Source organism: Anarhichas minor, unplaced genomic scaffold (genome assembly GCF_050575085.1).
Source record: "Anarhichas minor isolate MPS153535 unplaced genomic scaffold, ASM5057508v1 ptg000014l, whole genome shotgun sequence".
In the NCBI taxonomy this organism is placed as follows: Eukaryota; Metazoa; Chordata; class Actinopteri; order Perciformes; family Anarhichadidae; genus Anarhichas; species Anarhichas minor.
The window spans coordinates 13,792,173-13,810,637 of NW_027466460.1; the positions used below are offsets into that span (position 1 = coordinate 13,792,173).

General features: G+C 42.7%; 1 protein-coding gene across 1 annotated transcript; it reads right to left on the minus strand.

Annotated features, from left to right (window-relative positions):
- Positions 1-10,660: 10,660 nt before the first annotated feature.
- Positions 10,661-15,688, minus strand: LOC142950151 (homeobox protein unc-4 homolog). Its single transcript, XM_076092054.1, has 3 exons — positions 15,333-15,688; positions 14,451-14,626; positions 10,661-11,874 (listed from the first exon to the last, which is right to left on the minus strand). The coding sequence occupies exons 1-3, from the start codon at positions 15,586-15,588 to the stop codon at positions 10,762-10,764; spliced, it is 1,545 nt and encodes a 514-aa protein (XP_075948169.1). The 5' UTR covers positions 15,589-15,688; the 3' UTR covers positions 10,661-10,761.
- Positions 15,689-18,465: the final 2,777 nt, after the last annotated feature.

The window sequence follows — 18,465 nt, forward strand, 5'->3', positions numbered from 1 at the left end:
AAGGTATTTGACCTCACTGCTTACATTAAAAGCATCTCCACTCCTTTTACAGTTATTATATTACTATTATTGAGAGTTGATCGCGTTGTAAAAATCTGCTCTATATTGAGAGTTTACACTCAACAACTGCTGAAGACCAACACTGTAGGGAGAAACCAAAGCCTCTGCATACATGAAATGATTCATCATAAGATAATGAAAAACATGTAGAATCTGTGCCCAGACAAGTCATCATTGTACGGGGTTAAACAAGAACGGAGATAATATACCACCCTGACTTACCCCGTTACTGACATGAAAAGAATCAACATTTCTGTAATCTGCATTGTCTGACAAGTATACCAATCTACAACAACTTTACATACAGAAACACCGGTGAAATACAGTCTGGTTCACAGGAAAAACCACGGAACAGACTTTACCGTTAGGCATAGTAGGCAACCTGGGCCCCCAACTAAAAGGGGCACAAACAGCTAAATATTTGGTATATTCAGATACAAAACATATTCATGTAATTATTCTAACTCCATGTACCCTGAAATAACTTGCAAACGTCCCCCAAAGCACTTAATGAATATGCAACTCAGAATTATAGCCAATTACTTACTGTGTACTTCTACTTCAGAGGTAAACATTGGAGTATTACACTTACCTGACAAAGACATGTTACTGGTTATGATGCACTATTATTCATTTAACTATTCAACATCATATTAGAATTGAAAGCTTCAATTGAACAGCCGTTCAGTACATTCAAGTACATTCTGCTGACGTTGACGCAGGACTTTTACTGTGTGGTATTTATAGGAAAAGATAGCAATGAAAACATTTTTTAGTACTTCTTCTACCACTGCCAATACCAACAATTTCCAGTTAGAAAAAGGGTGAAAAGGAAAGTAAGTCACGTGTCTAATCATTAAACCAAATAGGCCTATTAGTCCCTTGCTTTGACATAACCACCGCGGTTATAAAGTAGAGCATTGATTTAATCAGCAGAGGTATTTTGCTGGCCGTAATGTTATTAGCGTTATCAGTTAGTATCAAGTCTTTACTCACTGGGGAAGTTGCGGAACACCAGTGAAATAGGAATTCTGCTTCCAGCTGGCTGTCTGCTGACTCCAGGAAAGTAAAGAGGAGTCTGGTTTTAACCTTTTTTCCAGCATTGATGCCAAAAGAAATGTGGTGAATGTAAGTCAGGCCCGCTGTGGTCAACATGCTGGACTCAGTCTGCAGAGGCCTCAAGTCCCGCCCCCGCTGCTGCCCAGAGCGCTATGTGCTTGTTTATTGAAATCTTAATAATATTGAACGTGTCGGGTGTCCAAATTGCACCAAATTCAACAGGGCACTACCTTGGAACCCCAGCAATACACCCGCCAAGCGTGAAGTAGAGCAGGTTGTCTGTCTGTCCTTTGTATACCTCAACAACCGTCAGAGATTCCTTACTTTTTAGTTAGATGAAAAACTGGCTCTAAAGAAACATGAAAATGGTGGAATTGTGACTATGATAAAATAAAATGGACGTACAAGCAAAAAAGCTGATTGTTTGCAAAACATCAACAACTCTAAGTTTTCCGTTAGATTTCTATCCATCACCTTTGGTAGAGTTTAGGTGATTGTAAGGCTGTTATCTATATTATTGATTCAACCTGTTGTAACTTTTATGGCAGGGCACAGCAGCACTGGTATCATGAATTCAGATAGAATATCATGAACTTTAAAGCGTGTATAACAGCTGAGTTGGCATATTTTTGACTTTTGAAGTGTGAAATGTTCCTTGCTGCCATATTGTTTATAGCTTTGGCCTCACTTTACCCTCAATGAAGTCAACATCATCAACATCAAGGGTTTTAAGTAATGCCTTTCTGCCTGTGACAGTTTGATTTTATGTTCAGATCATCAGTTTTCATTTGATAGTAAGGGGCTTTACTGTTCATTATGTGTTTTCCCTTGCTATTTCATTTTTTCATTACATATTCAAATAGCATATTTCAATTTAAATCTATCATTGGTCCATATTAAAGCTCAAACAAAGCCCCATGTCTAAGTTTTCCAGCCTCGGCCCACAGCACAGAGGCTTCTCTTGCTGCAGCGTTGAGCGTTTAGGTTCAAGTGAACTGATTTTTAAATCGTCGATTTATTGAGTTCTCAGCCCACAAATAGTGGAGTGGGCAATATGAATTGTAGCTGCTGTGATTTAATGCTCATTGACACTTACAGTTACTTCCTAACGTTTTTATGCCCCCACTCTTGTACATTTGAATGACGATGAATCATAGTTTTTTGGCCAGTCACCAAATGTCATCAATGCAATTGTCTGTGCGCTAATACGCTGACAATGGAGCGGTTAGGATGACCCCGATGAATGTCACAAGCCAAAACACATTGGTCTCACAATTTGGTTGTTGTTTATAGGAAAAGTGTTGCAGCCTGGTCTCCTAAAAATTACGTTCTGATATAATGAAAATGCATTGTCAACTACAGTTCGAGGGAACGTATTTTCTCCTGGATTATGTTTGTTTTTGACGTACCACTCATCTGTTTCTAAGCAAAGTCTGCCTTTGGGTAAATCAACATAGGACTTTCACCCAGGAGACTGGCGTTCATGTCGTGTGTGAAACCAAAAGTGACGTATTTTAACCCAAAACAGGATATTTTACTAAACCTAATCAGGTAGTTGTGTTGCCTAAACCAAAATGTAAAGGAGAATGCGGTTCAAAACAGCAAAAGCGCCACAGGCATATGATAGGCTGAGCTGATATGTTGACATTTTTGGTTCACCCCCCCCCCCCCCCCCCCCCCCCATACATATAGATATGTCTATCTCTAATCTATATCAATGTCTAAATCTGTCTCTGTTTTTCTTTATCTTTATCTATCTCTATATCTCGATATATTTCTATATCAATCTCTCATATATGTCTCTCTATAACTATGTCTCAATCTATCTCTATATCTTTATCTATCTCTATATCTGTCTCAATCTATGTCTTTCTATATCTATGTCTCAATATATCTCTATATCTATGTCTCTATATCAATGTGTCATATCTTAATCTCTATATCTTAATATATCTCTATATCTGATCAAATCACACGTTCATAATAAAGTGCCACAGGGACACTGCACAAAACTAATTTAAGTGTAGGATTTGTAGTCAATTTGAAAATGACAGATATAAAAAAAAAAATCCGCAATCAAAGTATTAATTTATAGTTGGAGTTGGTCACCGTGTTGTGTGCCGTTTATGGTCAGGCTATGTTACCGCGTGCCTTTAGTTTGGAACAAATACAATCCCTTGGTGCACTGAGCTGTAGGACTTTGAGGAGTCGTGACCTTCTACCGTTAACGCTTGAGAGCAAACAGTTTGAGGAGCTGCTTGGAGGTCACATGACGGCAACATACACATTTGTACAAAAGATAACAAAAAGGAGCGGCCACAGTGTATAATGTGTTTGGCTGACTGTGACCCTGTAAACAACAAAGACCCACAAATTCACGTTCTCAGCCTTTATGAGGCCTTTTCACATTTCCAAAAGAAACGTCTCGCTCCACAGGACGGACTATCTCTTTGTGAGCAGGAGGTGTGACACACTATAAGATCAATTACTCTGGGCCTATCAAATCTCTGCTCGGTTTAGTCTTTCATACCTTTCATCTGTTTTGTTTTCAGAGACTGATACAAATGTTTGACATTGCAGCAGTAAAACTCTATTTTGCCCATTTGTGCATTGAAAGACTGATTGTTGTCTGTAATTACTCCTCATGACCATACAGGTTGCAATGAGAAGCCTTTTCTAAAGCGATTTCAATGTACGTAAATGGGGGTCAATGACCAATAATTGTCTAAAGACCGACTTACAGAAGTGTGAACCTTTTCTTTAATGGAAACATTAGCTGATTGATAATTGGACAGTGGTTCTATTTGCAAACTCATCCTTTGATTTGCTTCACAAACAGTGAGCTGAATTACAAAACCACTCAATAAAACATACACATTTATTGTTGTGGCTTTGATTAACGTAAAGCAGAGGTCTTCAAACTGTGGGGCGCGGGAGAGTTGAAGGGGGAGAAACGTGAGACGTCAGATGCAATTTTTATCCAAACTCATACTCTTTCTCTGAGTCATAACTCAATCAAATGTGAACCCGCAGACATGATACACGTATTTTTAGATTATGTTTGACTCCCACGTTCTGATGATATTATCTATGATGTCCATTGGGAGTAAGAGAGCAAAAGGTACTTGAGGCACTATACAGAAAGTATGCTCAGGTAACCACATGTATAGGGGTTTTACATCACAACACACTTCAACTTTATTATTAAACCAAATGTAAAATCTTGTAAAGGGGAAGATGCCGCCCACGCCGGGATCTTGCCTCAAGAGTTTGTAATGCGCTCTTACTTTAACTTCAACGTAAAGGTTACATAACACACACATCACCAGATGGTAAAGACGCCAAAATAGCTAGCTAGCTAGCGCTACGGCAAGCTAATATTGCTAATTAAAATGTTATTATTTAACATAAAGTCAGCTAGTTAATAAAACATGTCCATGGTTTGCTTTTATGTCATTGGGTTTGATGATGGCGTCCATACGTTCTCAGATTTGAATGCTAAATATTCGCATGCAGGGGAGTATTTTGCTTTTCCATGTTGTTTATTTGTCACACCTCTGGTACCCAAAGGCCTCTATGCTGATGACTTGTGTTTCTCTACTTCAGACTCAGTAGGCTAAGAGGATTTCTTTACTTTACTTTATGTACTTACTATACGTCCCCCGTGACTGTCTGTACTGTACTGTAGGTCCAACGTGGAGCATTTTTTTAAATACACGGTTATTATTGATGATCAATACGTGATGAATTTGTTAAGCGTTGTTGAATCTTTGGTGTGTGTGTCTGTCACTTCTACGCTTCGGTTAACCCCAACCAGTTGGTGCCAGACCTCTATTGAACAATTTGTCGTAGATAAATAACACACACATCTGTGTGTGTGTGTGTGTGTGTGTGTGTGTGTGTGTGTGTGTGTGTGTGTTTTAACTCTCTGATGCTGAATCAATGCGACACCTCAGGGATGGCACAGTGGAGGGGGGAGGAGGAGGGGAGGGTCGTGTGCCAGGCTCGTTCTTCACACTGTTATTTTTTTATTTTATTTGTAAAGGAAGGGGTGTGAGCGAAATAATACCCGCTCATTAGGAGCGCGCGGGCTCCTGGTTAATTCATCCTGGACTGTCACGGGCTTGTGTACGACCCCCGGGTAACACATAAATCACGCGCAGAACCAACCGGTCGAGCGGCGAGCTTCGTGCCCCTAACGCTGCTGATTTATCAACCAAATTACTGCGAGTTCCTGCTCGGCCCCAACACTTTGCTGAGGAAATCACCGACTAACCCCTGAGCGTACCGATTTATTGAAAAGCTGTCTCCCCCTACCATGCCCCCCTCCCCCCCCCCCCCCTCTCCAACTCCATCTCCCCCCGCCCTGCCCCGCTTTCTGTGTCACTCCACTCATCTCTCACTGACTTAATTAAAATCTATCCCGTTGGCTCGCTGGCATTTATTACAACCACTGGGCTAATGAAACAAAGAACACGACAAAACCAAAGCTGCTTTGTGCCCATAAACGTTCATTACACACAGGCACACACACTCACACACACACACAATGCCTCTGACTGTACTTATTGGCATTTAAACAAGGTGGGCTTATTGGGATGTGTGAGTCTCAGTCAGCATCTACAAACCCCAAAGGGGGTTTTGAGATATTGAAAGAAAAAAAAAAACTATTAAGTGCAAAACCCCCCCCCTGTGTTTGTTTTGGCTTTGATTTTACTTCCTCGTTGTTTGAGGTTGCAAAGCTGTAAGTGTAAAATTAATAATAATACTAATAATAATAATAGCTATAAATCAAACATATTTACTTTTTTTCTGACCTTATTAAAACCCAACATTAAGAAAAGTATTAGCGAACCCTTCCTTTGCTCCTCTTGCACATTAAGACAACGTGCCAACATGACCATAAAGCATTGTTGATACACCACATGAGGAAAGAGTTCATGTTTCTTATGCTACATGGGCTATGCATGAGCAAATGTATAATAGTATTTATAATGTGTTCGCTAAAAAGTCTTTTGATCACAGACAATCAAATGTACAGTGTGTTTTATACTTAATTAAAGTTTTTTTGTTTGACAATCAATTTCAGAGAGATGCAACTCCCTGTTCAACTGTTATAAAACTCCAATAACAGAAATCCAAATAGACTTATTTGGGATTTGGGAGAGTAAGCGCTGCTTTAAAATACCATCAACACCATGAGCCCATGAAAACCTATTGTATTTAAGCATGTTTTACAGCAGGAGGCTCTGAGACCAAACAGGAGCAATGTGACAGTTTCTCCAGGTCACTGCAGGTTACAGTCATGCTTGTAAGCACTTTTTTTTTTTTGAGGAATTATGGAAAGTCATGAAGTATAATGTGATAAAACGTTGTTTTGAGCTGTTAATGAGTTTTCAAAAGACCACACAGAACATTAGGATTAAAAATAAACCAGCTTCGGATTTAAGAGAAAAGTTTGTCTGACAGGCTATTAAAGTATTCAATTTATACGTTCTCTAATACTCCTAACTTTAGTTTCATAATTAGTTTTGATAATATTTAGATTATCTTTAATGTGTAGGATGTGTAAATTGATTTCAAGGTGATTGGTTCATAAATAAATTAGTTTGAGTTCTAAGTGATTTTAAATAAATGGGGGGGGGCTTTAGTTTTTGGTAAATCTCTCACATGAGTTATCACTTGTCATTCTTGACCGTGGAAATAATAATAATAATACATTTTAAAAACTAAACTTTAGAAGTACGTTTCCAGAGCTTTCATCACATCTCACGGTCTTCATCAGTATATATCAGTGAACTTGAGAAATAATAACTTTGATCATACGCTTTATTGTGCTGAAAACCCTGCAAGTGGACCTTAAGTTGTTTTGTTGTTGAATGCATTATGTATTTATTATGACTTAATAATATGCAGTTTACTATCAGGCCTAGTCCCTTCATCGTGATATCTGTACAACCAATACTTAACCAATACTTTGACTTAGTAACCAAAACCGCTTACTAAATCAAATATGGTCTCACAGAGGATCCTGCTGGCTGCTGCTGGCTGCAGGCCCTTCCAGTCCGGATCAAAGACGCCTAAACCTGATGACAAAAGCTGCTAATTTACTCCGTGTCGGAGCGAGGGAGGTGATGGAGAGTCAGGGAGGAGGGGGGAAGGTTGTAATAGGTTCTTGAAATGACGTCGATAATTAATTGTGCAAATCTGTTTCTATTAAATAAAAACAACACGTATTGAAGAACTCAATTAGCGTTAATTAATCCCGCTTCTAAACTGAGTGAGATTGGAGGACTTTCTCTTCTTCTCTGACATTATTTCTCTGATTCTTTCTAACCTCGGGGTGTTTTTCTTCTTCTTCTCCTGCTTCTTTACCACTCTTGGAGGTTATAGGCAGCCATTGGACTCTCTCCTCTCCTGGCTTTTTTTTTTTTTTTTTCCTTGCCTCCTCTTGAGAATTGGAAATGGGGGATGGAGACGGGGAATGTGGAAGGTGCTAAATTAGCTGGCTGATCCGCGCTCATTGCCGCATACACATCCCCCTATTACTGCGCCCCGGCGCCGCTTAATATTCCGGGCATGGCGGGCGCGTCTAGATAGCAGATTTATCAAATGGGAAAATGAATGTATGATGATCAGTTAAATTGAAAATCAGCGCCCGGGTGACAGGCCGCACTGACACCTCGGTAATTAGAAAGAAAAATGATGGCGTCCGAATGCATAATAGAGCAAAAACAATTTACGCTTTTCCCCCCACGCCGTAATGATCGCGCGCTCAAATTGAAAATTTCTCCCGGTTTGAAATTGAATTCATAAAGTGTGATGCATGAGCGGCACGGACACAGCGGGAGGGCCTGTCCGGTCCGGGGCTCGGCTTGATCGATTGGTCGTTTGTGCTCGTGCCATCGAAATCTCTCTCTCTCTCTCACTCTCTCTCTGTGTCTGTCTTTCTCTCTCTGTCACTCTCTCTCCCATGTCTTTCTCTCTCTGTCTGTATCTCTGTCTGTCTCTCTCTCTCTCTCTCTCTCTCTCTCTCCCCCCCCCCCATAGATGCCATAGCAGATAGATAGGTGGATAGAAGTTATAGTCTGATTGATCATGTTTCTGGTCGGACACACAGGCCTTTTCTTCCCAAAATGGACAGAAAAAGTAAGAATGTGTCTTGTTACATGCAGACATGTTTTTCCTTTACATGACAAGAGCATCCAACGCGCTAAACCAAAGCTGTTTCTACAGCGGATTTGCACCATAATCTGTTCGAGTTCTACTTCTAAAAGGCATTTCGCCTCCAGATTTATTGCACGTCCCTGATTGTGAGGCCTTTAATTAAAGCCACAGGTCCAAATGAACATACAGCAGATGTAGTGAGATACTTAGATGGGCTGTATGTTGCCTCTGATGATATGGAGGCCCATGTCCAAAGTAAAATCATAACCCTATTTTTCAGTTCATTTATTTTGAAAAAAGGGCCTATAATCTACAACAAAGGTGCACTTTATGGGCTCGTTGTGTCTCCACACGTGCACTCAGCACAAACACACTATAAAGGCCTTGCTGAAGGGAGATCAGACCTATATTTTCTAATTAATCACACTCTTGAAGCCAAACGATTATAATAAAAGCGTTTCCTCCCTCCAAAAAAAAAGGAGAAAAAAAGAAAGAAAGACAGAATAAAAGTAGAAATTTCACACCGCGCACGCGGAATGAAGGATTTAATGTGATTGTTTCGGTCGAAGGGGACGTTTCCCGAGGCCTTGTGGGGAAATAATGTCCTTATGAATTAAATAATAGGGTTATTACTTTCATTGATTTTAGCTGTCTGGGAATTTAGTGTTCAGCTCCGGTCTTAACCCATCCTCCTCCTGCTGTTTTTCACTCTCGCTCCCTCCTCGTCCTCTTGTCTAATTATTTTCCTATAAGCCCCCCGCTTCCTACAGCGCAAATAGCAGAGTCACTGAGCGAAAATTATGTAAATATTATTAAAGGGACTCAGGCGCGGAAATTCATTTTAGGTCGGCGCTGCAAAGTAAAGCTCTGTCCCTCGGAACCCCCTCAATTTATTTGCAAATAAAGGCGAGGTGACCGGGAGGGATCAGGGATATTTAGCCGGGCTGTCAACGCGGCTCCTCCGCGCACCGGCTCGCCAGAATTAATGGTTTTAATAATTGGGATTTCAGTTCCCAGGGAATTGGTGGCGTTTACACTTCATAAGCTAAACACACTATTTTCCCTAACGGGCGCGCGTGCGCACGTGGGCACACACACACACACACACACACACACCTGCACGTTAAGGAGAATCCGTCTCCTCTTCTGTCCCAAAACATCTTTTAATTCAGCCATTCTTCACTTTCTTTCTTACTTCTTTTTTTTTTAGCTCAGCCAACAATTGGTCAAAAATTATTAATGCAAGCCTGGCACATCACCCCTCCTTCCCTCTCCTATATCTTTATCTGTCTCCCCCCGAGGGACTCGCAGTCCTATTAGAACAAATGACGAGGGGGCCCCGGCGCTTTTGTAAAAAGGCGCAGGCAGGCGGGCGCGCGCCTGTCCTATTATGTGCGACACATGATCAATAGGGCGATAACGCAGCAACATCAATATAAGCGACAGAACAATGAGGGATATCATCGAACATCTATCTTAATATAGCCGACTACAAGGGCTGTCTGACAACCACGGCAGCTCATGAAAATTCCGCCCCACGAATCTACCGCCATCTCCTCCTCCTCGCGCTCAATAGACTATGCGCACACACGCACACAAACACACACACACGATGCAGCTGGCGCGGCTATTATTTTCCCATTTCAATTTGGCACCCCTGCCTTTCATGCTAATTCTATTATTGTAGGAAGTTTATGTGATTCCGTATCACTAGAAATCGGTAATGTCTAATAACCCTTTGGGCTGAAAGGAGGAAGAAAAAAAAAGAAAAAACACTGCCTCGAGACCCGTGGCAGCCAGTGGGAAAATAATTACTTTCATATCAAAACTCAGCAGGAGGCGCAGGGTCCTATAGCCCGCGGCCACTAACCTCATTCCAGCTCGGCCTTTCAAATGAATAAATTTGTTAAAGCAATAAATACAAACAGCCAGACGGACTTGAGGCCCAGCTCTGGCTCACTACACAGAGAAAAAAAAGAGGATTTATCTGCTGTAACATGACAAAGCTCCATCCGCCATGATCCAAGGTTCTGCCACACAGCACCCCCCCCCCCCCCTCAACAGGGCCCTAGAAAGACAGTGATTCAATTAAACAATAACTTTATTTATCAAAATGTTCACATATAAATATCATTTTCTCGTTTATACAATATCTGAGGATCTTTGTTGTGTGTAACGGTGTTTATTGTGGCCGAGTTTTTTTGTTACAAGTTGGTCACCAAAAACAGAGAGAAAGAACCTGCTTCTAGGTGTTTAGGCCCTAAAGCCTGAATGGGAGGGACAGCCGCAGCTTTTTTGGGGCGGAGGAGGGGGGGGCATCTGGATTTATCACACATTATGATTAAAAAATAGATGAGAATTAAAGTCTCCTGATTCCTGATATGTTTTTTCGAGTGTCTCAGCAGAGCTTTGGGAATGTTTGAATAGTCTGAGCGGTGTTCCTGGTCCTTTGTTTATGTTTGCTCCTCGCAAGTGTTAGTCCATATCGACATCCTCTCCATCTGTTCCGGGTGTTTCTTGACAGTCTGTGTTTGCCTCGAGACACTCGCAGGGGTCCGGAGACGCTCGCTCCTCTCTCGCACCCGTCCCTTCAGCGCACAGCTCGTCGGCTGTCGCTGCTTCCGTCGGAACTTTCAAACTCCTCTCGTCGCCGCTGTCGCCGGACTGCGTGGAGCTCAGCCCGTTTGGTGGGGGAGAACCGGGCAGTCTTCCATTGCTGCAGTCGCCGCCACACTCCTCCACGTCTGTGTCTCCGTCCGCCCTATTGCTAATGTGATCGTGGTGATGCTCCACGCGGTCCGAGGTCAGAGGCTTGGCGACAAAGCCGGATAGGTCGGAGGGAGCGGGGCTTTCGCTCGCCACGCACCTCTGTCCCAGGCTGAGCCTGTGAATGCTGTCCTGACACGGTGAGGCCTTCAGGGCCGTTTGGGGCACGAGAAAGCCCAAGGGCTGATGGGTAATCGGGTAAAGCAAGAAGTGACCTTTACCCACCAGTGTCCTCTGACTGGGCAACGAGGGGAAGTCCAGCTGAGGTTTCCGTCGAGGCGTGGCGTCGGAGAGGAGGCTCTCCACGCTGAAAGGGTTGCGCTTCTGCAGGGCGGAGGACCTCGGGCCTCCAGGACTGGAGCTGTGCGTGCTGCATGGAGAGACCTGCTCCGGTTCTCCCGCCGTTCTTTGGTTTTGCTGGTTTTGCAGTTGGCTGAAGTCGTGTCGTGTTTGGTCACAGCTGGATTCGGTGTGGTGTCCCCCTGCACCCTTTGTTGCTGGCAGTTCAATGTGAATAGTCCTGCCGACGCTCGACGACTGCTGCTCACTGTCGGTGAACTGGGAGACCCCGCTGTCGCTGTCTGAGCCGCCGGGCGTGTGGAAGCTGTCGCCCGCGAGGAGCTTGTTCTGGGACTTCAGCAGCTTCCTCTCCTGCTTCCGTTTCTTCTTCTCGGCCCGCTCTTGGTCCCGGCGTGCGATCTCCTCGGGGTCCATGGGCTCGCCGCTGCACGTGGTCGGGTGGGAGTTGTGAGCAGGCCGCCCCGGCCCTTTCTTCGTGTTCTCCTTCTTTCTCCACTTCGCACGTCGGTTTTGGAACCAAACCTGTGCACACGTACACACACACACACACACACACACACACACACACACACACAGGTGGAAAATTGACACGTGCGTTGATTATAGTTTGAAAGTAGTTTCTTTCCATGTCATCATCTGTCAAAACACCATTTATTTATTGGTTCAGAATATTCATATCAATTTGGTTTTGCAGTTTTGTTGGGATTGGTGCTAAAATGAATGGATTATTATACCAGATAATTCATTGTCAACAATTTTGATCAGCAAATATTCATTTAAGTCATTTAAAAATGCCAGACATTTGCTTGTTTTTGCTTCATGGTTTTTGGATGGATTTGTATTCATGTATTTTTGTAAATTAAATATCTTTGTGTTTTGGACTGTTGGTTGGACAAGAAAAGGCAAATTGAAAACAACTTTTGGGCTCTGTGGATTTACAGACTAAACAATCCTAGTGAATCAACAATAAACACAAGTGTGGGCCAACAATACTGTGCAAGTCTTTATAAAACAGCGCATTCATTTCTTTGAGGCTGGACTTGTAAAACTACATCATGCATATACCACTAACATGAACACCTCCACAATCTGATGCAACACATCCCTGCAATAAACACTTCCTGTATGGACACCAAAATGTTCACTTTCTGCCAGCTGCATCCCAAATTATTTGTCATTTACGAGGACATGTTTGTGTATTTGGGGTTATTTTCTTGGATTAAATTGTTCTTAATAATGTATCCCCCTCCAATAAAAATGAATGCAGCAAAATGTCACTTCTGGTGTGTGTGTGTGTGTGTTTAGACAACAACAGACCTCACACCTGCCACAGCAGTGGTGATAAATCAGTGTCAGAGCGCTTATCAGATGGTAAGGACAAAACCAGATTGCCTACAAATCCAAACAAATTCCACAAAAGCCCTGAGACAAGTGAGATCACTGCCGCCTGCCGATCAGTGTCTTAGTTTACTGCAGCCTTGAAGGTGTGAGGAGAAGCCTGCGTTGGGTTACTTTGGGTCACAGCGGTGGACCAGCAGATGCACACAGATGTGCCGCTGTTAATTACCAGTGAGTCTGCGTAATGGGTAACTCCGCCAATTTACATCTAATTGTACCGTAGCGAAATCAGCCATCGGTCTCTGTATGTTCCCTCGCGCGCAGCCCTCCGCTCATACAGGGCTTCAACACTCCGGCTCTCCTCCGCACCGCACCGCGCCGCGCCGCGCCAAGAGACGGAGCCTCCACCCGCCCCGAGAGCCCCCTCGCTGCCGGGCCTCTGGGCGCGCTCAGGGCCGCATGTTCGGCGCTGATAACAGCCAGGAGTTTAGCATGCGGGAGAACGATCCGCGAAACGTTGCATAATAAGGACGGGACACCGACATCCTGTGCGACAATGGCGCTTCTTATGAATTGTTAATGTTGGTTATATCTTTCCCCCGCAAACCTGGTGATAAAGGCGCGCTAAGCAGCTTGGGGGAACAATAATCTGAGGTTTAGGAGCGAAATCCCCCAAAACAACATGCAGCAACCGGGAGCTCTGCTTCCGTCCCGCTTTTTGCTCGTGCATGCGAATTGTATGTGGCTCAGAAATACATGAATATACGTTAAATGACATAGAATATCATACATGGATGCACAGTTTCTACATGCTGAGCAAATAACAGGCTACGTGTTAAACCTGTATGTCTTTCTTGTATTATTATCATTATTATTATGATGCTATTAAGCTATTATTATCAGATTAAATATCATGGTGGAATGTGAAAGATGGTTGCATCATCTTTAACATAATTACATGTATTTTATCATAAGGTCTTGCATTTTGTTCAATTGTAATAATTCTTTTTTAGCATCAATAATCACAACAATATTACTATTATAATATAATATTCATTATTATTTAAACAATCATATTTGTACTATTATTATTTGTTAATTGATGTGTAAAAAGTGTAAATATAGGCTCATCTTAAAATATTGTACATACTTTTACTATCATTTTGTGTATTTTGTCAATACCAAAAAATATGTATTTTTAAATAATAGAAATGATAATAATGATATTAGTAATGATAATAATGATAATAGTAATAATAAAAGGATATAATTAATGTATTGCATTATCTTAAACTTTAAATTGAACAACCTAAACCTGCATGTATAAAGATTACAAATAAGGGTGGAATTGAGAATAAATTGCTGATTAATCAGATATTAAGCTAAATCATTTGATATATAACTGAATGTAAAGGAAGAATTCTAATTACCATTTCCACCCCTTGGTTTGCTCAGTAAATGGCCTTGTTTTTATTAACCCATAAATCAATAGGTGGCCCCCATGCATAATTCAAAAGAGAGCCTTTATTGATGCTTTGATAATTGACAAATAGCTATCTGTGTGTGGAGTACGCCTTCACAAAACAAACAGCCATCTGACGTCTTTTTTAAATAACCTTTTGTAGATTTCGACATGGAAGTATCCAAATTAAATGCATTAAAACGTCTGAAGTCGAAACTATATCTGTTTTCCTTCCACTCAACAAAACGAATGAATAATTGCCTCCCAGAACATTTTACTCATTTCTTTGTGTCTTTACCTGAACCCTGGATTCCACGAGGTCAAGCCTGAGCGCGAGCGCCTCCCGCATGAACACATCCGGATAGTGACTCTCGTTGAAAGCCTTCTCGAGCTCCTCCAGCTGCCACCCGGTGAAATTCGTCCGCGTGCGTCTCCTTTTACAACCGGGACTGTCCTTATCCGGGTCCCCAGAATCTGCAGGGGTCGACGTGTGTGTGTTTGTACAAGCGTGTGTTTGTGAGTGTTTGTGTGTGTGTGTGTGTGTGTGTGTGTGTGTGTGTGTGTGTGTGTGTGAGTGAGTGAGTGAGAGAGAGAGGAGAGAGAGAGGACTGTCATGGCACGGTTTGCTTGTAAGGCATCAGTTTAGTGTAAAGTTCAGTGTGACCGCTGTCGAACCTATTCTAAATGTTGAACTCTGATAAGTCATGTCACAAACCGTGGGCCTAAAAGAAACACACTTTAATGCTATTTTTGAGATTTAAAACTATTCCCAATAATTGCAAAATTCCAGTTTTTACCATGTAACACTCAGGAATCCGCAGTCAATATCAATACCATCGAGTTTAATTAGAAATTGTTGCCTTTAGTTTAACCTCTATTGCCATTTGTATCGAGAACTTATTCAAAATTAGCCTAAACATGAACTTTTTTCATTTATTTTTTAAATTGACCAAGCTCCAGAACTTTTAAGCAGCATGGTTTTCTCTGCAGACTAACTTTCTAGTAGAAAATCTGCCCCTGCGGACTAAAACATGTTTAATTTAGCCTAAAAGTCCATTATCCTCTTATTTGGCCATAAAACATGTCACTTGGATTCATTGCACTTCCTACAAGGTCTACGTTGCTTTGTTTCCACACAGCTCTCTTCAATGAGACGTGAGACAAAAAGAACCAGGCCTACCTGAGAGTTTAAACTGGCTGTCGGGCGACAGCAGCGAGTTGGAGCTGACCACCGAGGCCGAGCAGGAGCCGTTAAGTAATCCGTCTATAGAGAAGGAGGCGGCGGCCGCAGACTGCAGCTGGTGTCCGTTGGCGAGCTCGTAGAGGTGGTGGTGGTGGTGATGGTGATGGGGACTGAGCCCGTACGGGAAGCCCACCAGCCCGCCCAAGGAGCCTGCGAACTGGGCGTGAGGATGCTCGAGTACCCGACTGTCCATGCTCGCCCGGGCTGCGGCGGGGCCGAAGTGAAGATGCAGAGGGAGGCAGTGTGGCTGAACATGCAGTCGAAAAAACAAAAAGTCAGGGAGAGGAGGAAGAAGCTGCTGCGAGGAGGAAGGAGAGATGAAGGCGGAGCGGGGGAGAGAAGGGGGAACCCAGGCTGCACGGACCCGTCTCCCGCGGCCACGGTACGCGGTCTGTAGAGGAGCGGCGGAGGACCGGGCTATACGAGGTAGGCTACAGCCTGTTTCACGTTTACGGTCCGACCGAGATGTCAACCCTGCTCTTTCTCTCCGCGAGCCAGCTCATTAGGACTCCTCCATCTGCTCGCGGGACCAATAAGAAACGTTAATCGCCCTGTGACGTCAGAGACGCGGTTAATGGTGTAAAGGAAGGCAGAGCACGCGGAAAAGAGAGAGAGAGAGAGAGAGAGCGTTTTTTTTTTTTTTTTTACTTTCGTGGATCGATCGCTAATTACACCTGGCGCGGTCCTTTAATTCAGCCCTGTCAAAACAATGAGGACGACGCTAAGCCGGCGCGTGCAAATAGCCACGTGATTGATAGGCCGACTCCATTAAATTCTCAGGAAATACAACCGACATTTACGTATATTTATCATGAGAAAACACGTTTTCGTCTAACTTTAGGAAGCAATGAGTCTTTCCCTTCTCCACGCTTTCGTCTCTTCTCACTTGTGCGCGTGCGCGCGTTTGCATTCTGTGTGTGTGTGTCTGTGTGTGTGTGTGTAGTAAGTGTTTTACAGGGGCATTCAGGGCCAGATTGATCCAATAACAGCGCCTTTATCACCCCCCCCCCCCCCCCTTTTTTTCCTGAGCTGTCACATCGCATTTTAAACTACAAGCCTCTCTCCATCTCCCAGAACCCCCCCCCCCCCGCCCCCCTCACACACACATACACACACACTAACTCCGCATCATTATCTCGATTTTTCACCTGAACAGCTTACACTGATGTTTAGTTGTAAACGACGAACAAAGTGGGTTGTAGCCTACATGATGTGGCGTTTCCAAGAATCCAATATCCGCACATTGCAGCTCCACTCGACGTCCACTGTGTAGGCTGCATGTCGTTACAGGAAGGTGTTTGTTTTGTTTTTTGCAGTCTACTGCTTGGGTAGGAATCCTTTGCAACTACTGCATTTAGAATGTTTTAAGGTTTAATTAGCCTAATATCCATAATACAGCACTTTAAAAAAGATAAATAAATAAACTATTTGATGAAATGAATATCTTAATTATGTTAGTGTCATACATGCAGCGGTGATTGCTGGGTAATATGTATGTTGATGTTGTCCAATGTTGTCAAGTCTCTATTTGAGCATGCGATCAGACCATATAGGCCTCCGGTAGTTTAGGAGCAAAACCTGTCAAGACTGCCAAGCTGAGCACATCGGCAAGCCGAGTGAGCAGTCAAGCCTTTCAAAGTTAGAAGTGTCAGTGAGAAAAGAACAGGAGGAGAAGCTAAGCTCCCTAAGTGGAAGTCTTTTTGGCTTCTTTATATAAACAGTTGACCAGCCCACAATGTGTGTGCTTCATAACTAACAATCGTGCATTACGGCCCGTCGTATTTACTTTACGCCACTGCTCAGTTATCGATCTTGTAACCAATCGGCTGTCTGCCTTTTGATATACAAGCGAGTTCAGCGATTTTTCCCCGCAACCAATGAACAGAAGTCACCATATTTGGAATGTGGAGGAGTGACGTAGAGACGCCGTATAAGGCTCTGGTAGCGGCAGCGACCTGTCAATCACAGTAAGCCCCTGAGAAGTAGGGTCATTTTCTCATAGACTTCTATACAATCTGACGTCTTTTTACAACCAGAGGAGTCGCCCCCTGCTGGTCAGTAGAGAGAATGTGAGTTTAAGACACTTCTGCATCGGATTCACTCGGCAGAACCGGAGGTTGCCGCCATAGTCCATCCAGATTGTTTCAAAAGAAGCCGGTTAACAAGCTAATTTTAAACCAATGAAGAGTAAAATCACCGTCAGACGATAGCTGGGGGGGTTCCCAGGTTGCTTTTATATAAAAAAGTATATAAATGTATTGCGTGATGATAAATAAATATGTATCCATTATGATACACAAGCGATTCCACCTACAACAACTTCATTAATAGTTTTATGCATTTATTTTTTTACAGTGAATCAGGAATTTTCCAAGAAAGAAATAATTAAAGATCAAAAAAAACAACTCATTTAGGATTAAAAGTAATTGTTGCAGAGAATCCTGGGGCCCAGTGTTTGATCTGTTAAAAACGCAGATGATGACTTGTTTTACATTAACTATAATTCAGCCGTGAATAATAACGTGATCATATTGACACGTACTATATTTACTTATAAATTCACACCATAATTGCGTGCTTATTCTCCTGGTATTCCCTCTATACCTACATATGGTCAGTATTTCAGTGCATAAAAACAGCTTGGACCACAGTTGCTAAAACAACTCAGGCTTATGCCACATAACTTCTTTGTTAAAGTTGTAACTTTTTTATCCATTTCAAACAAAAATGTTAACACCAGATCAGGATTACTAATGTTATAAATCAAATTATGTCAAACATGGATGGATGCTATAAAATAAATAGGACAGAAACAAGTTCCACAAAGAGTTGCACCTGGTGGGGTTTCTATGTTGTTAGCACTGCTACTGGAGTTATTGGGCCCCGGTGGTATTACGTCAACCGCTATTATTGCTCCACCATAAGAAACCGTTTCAACCACCGCCATCAACCGTCATCGTTGGTCAGAACGGCGAGCAGAACAAGCATGAAATTGGACTTCTTTCTTTGGACATCTTTTGCTGTTCTGGCTCGTGAAACGGACCCTCTCATAAAAAAAAAGTATCCTCCA

Excerpts from the sequence above, each read along its gene's own strand:
- LOC142950151 (XM_076092054.1), bottom strand. The coding sequence starts at position 15,588 with ATGGACAGTCGGGTACTCGAGCATCCTCACGCCCAGTTCGCAGGCTCC. Across the intron at positions 14,627-15,332 it reads CAGCCAGTTTAAACTCTCAG|ATTCTGGGGACCCGGATAAG; the intron begins GTAGGCCTGGTT and ends CGACCCCTGCAG. Across the intron at positions 11,875-14,450 it reads TCGTGGAATCCAGGGTTCAG|GTTTGGTTCCAAAACCGACG; the intron begins GTAAAGACACAA and ends ACGTGTGCACAG.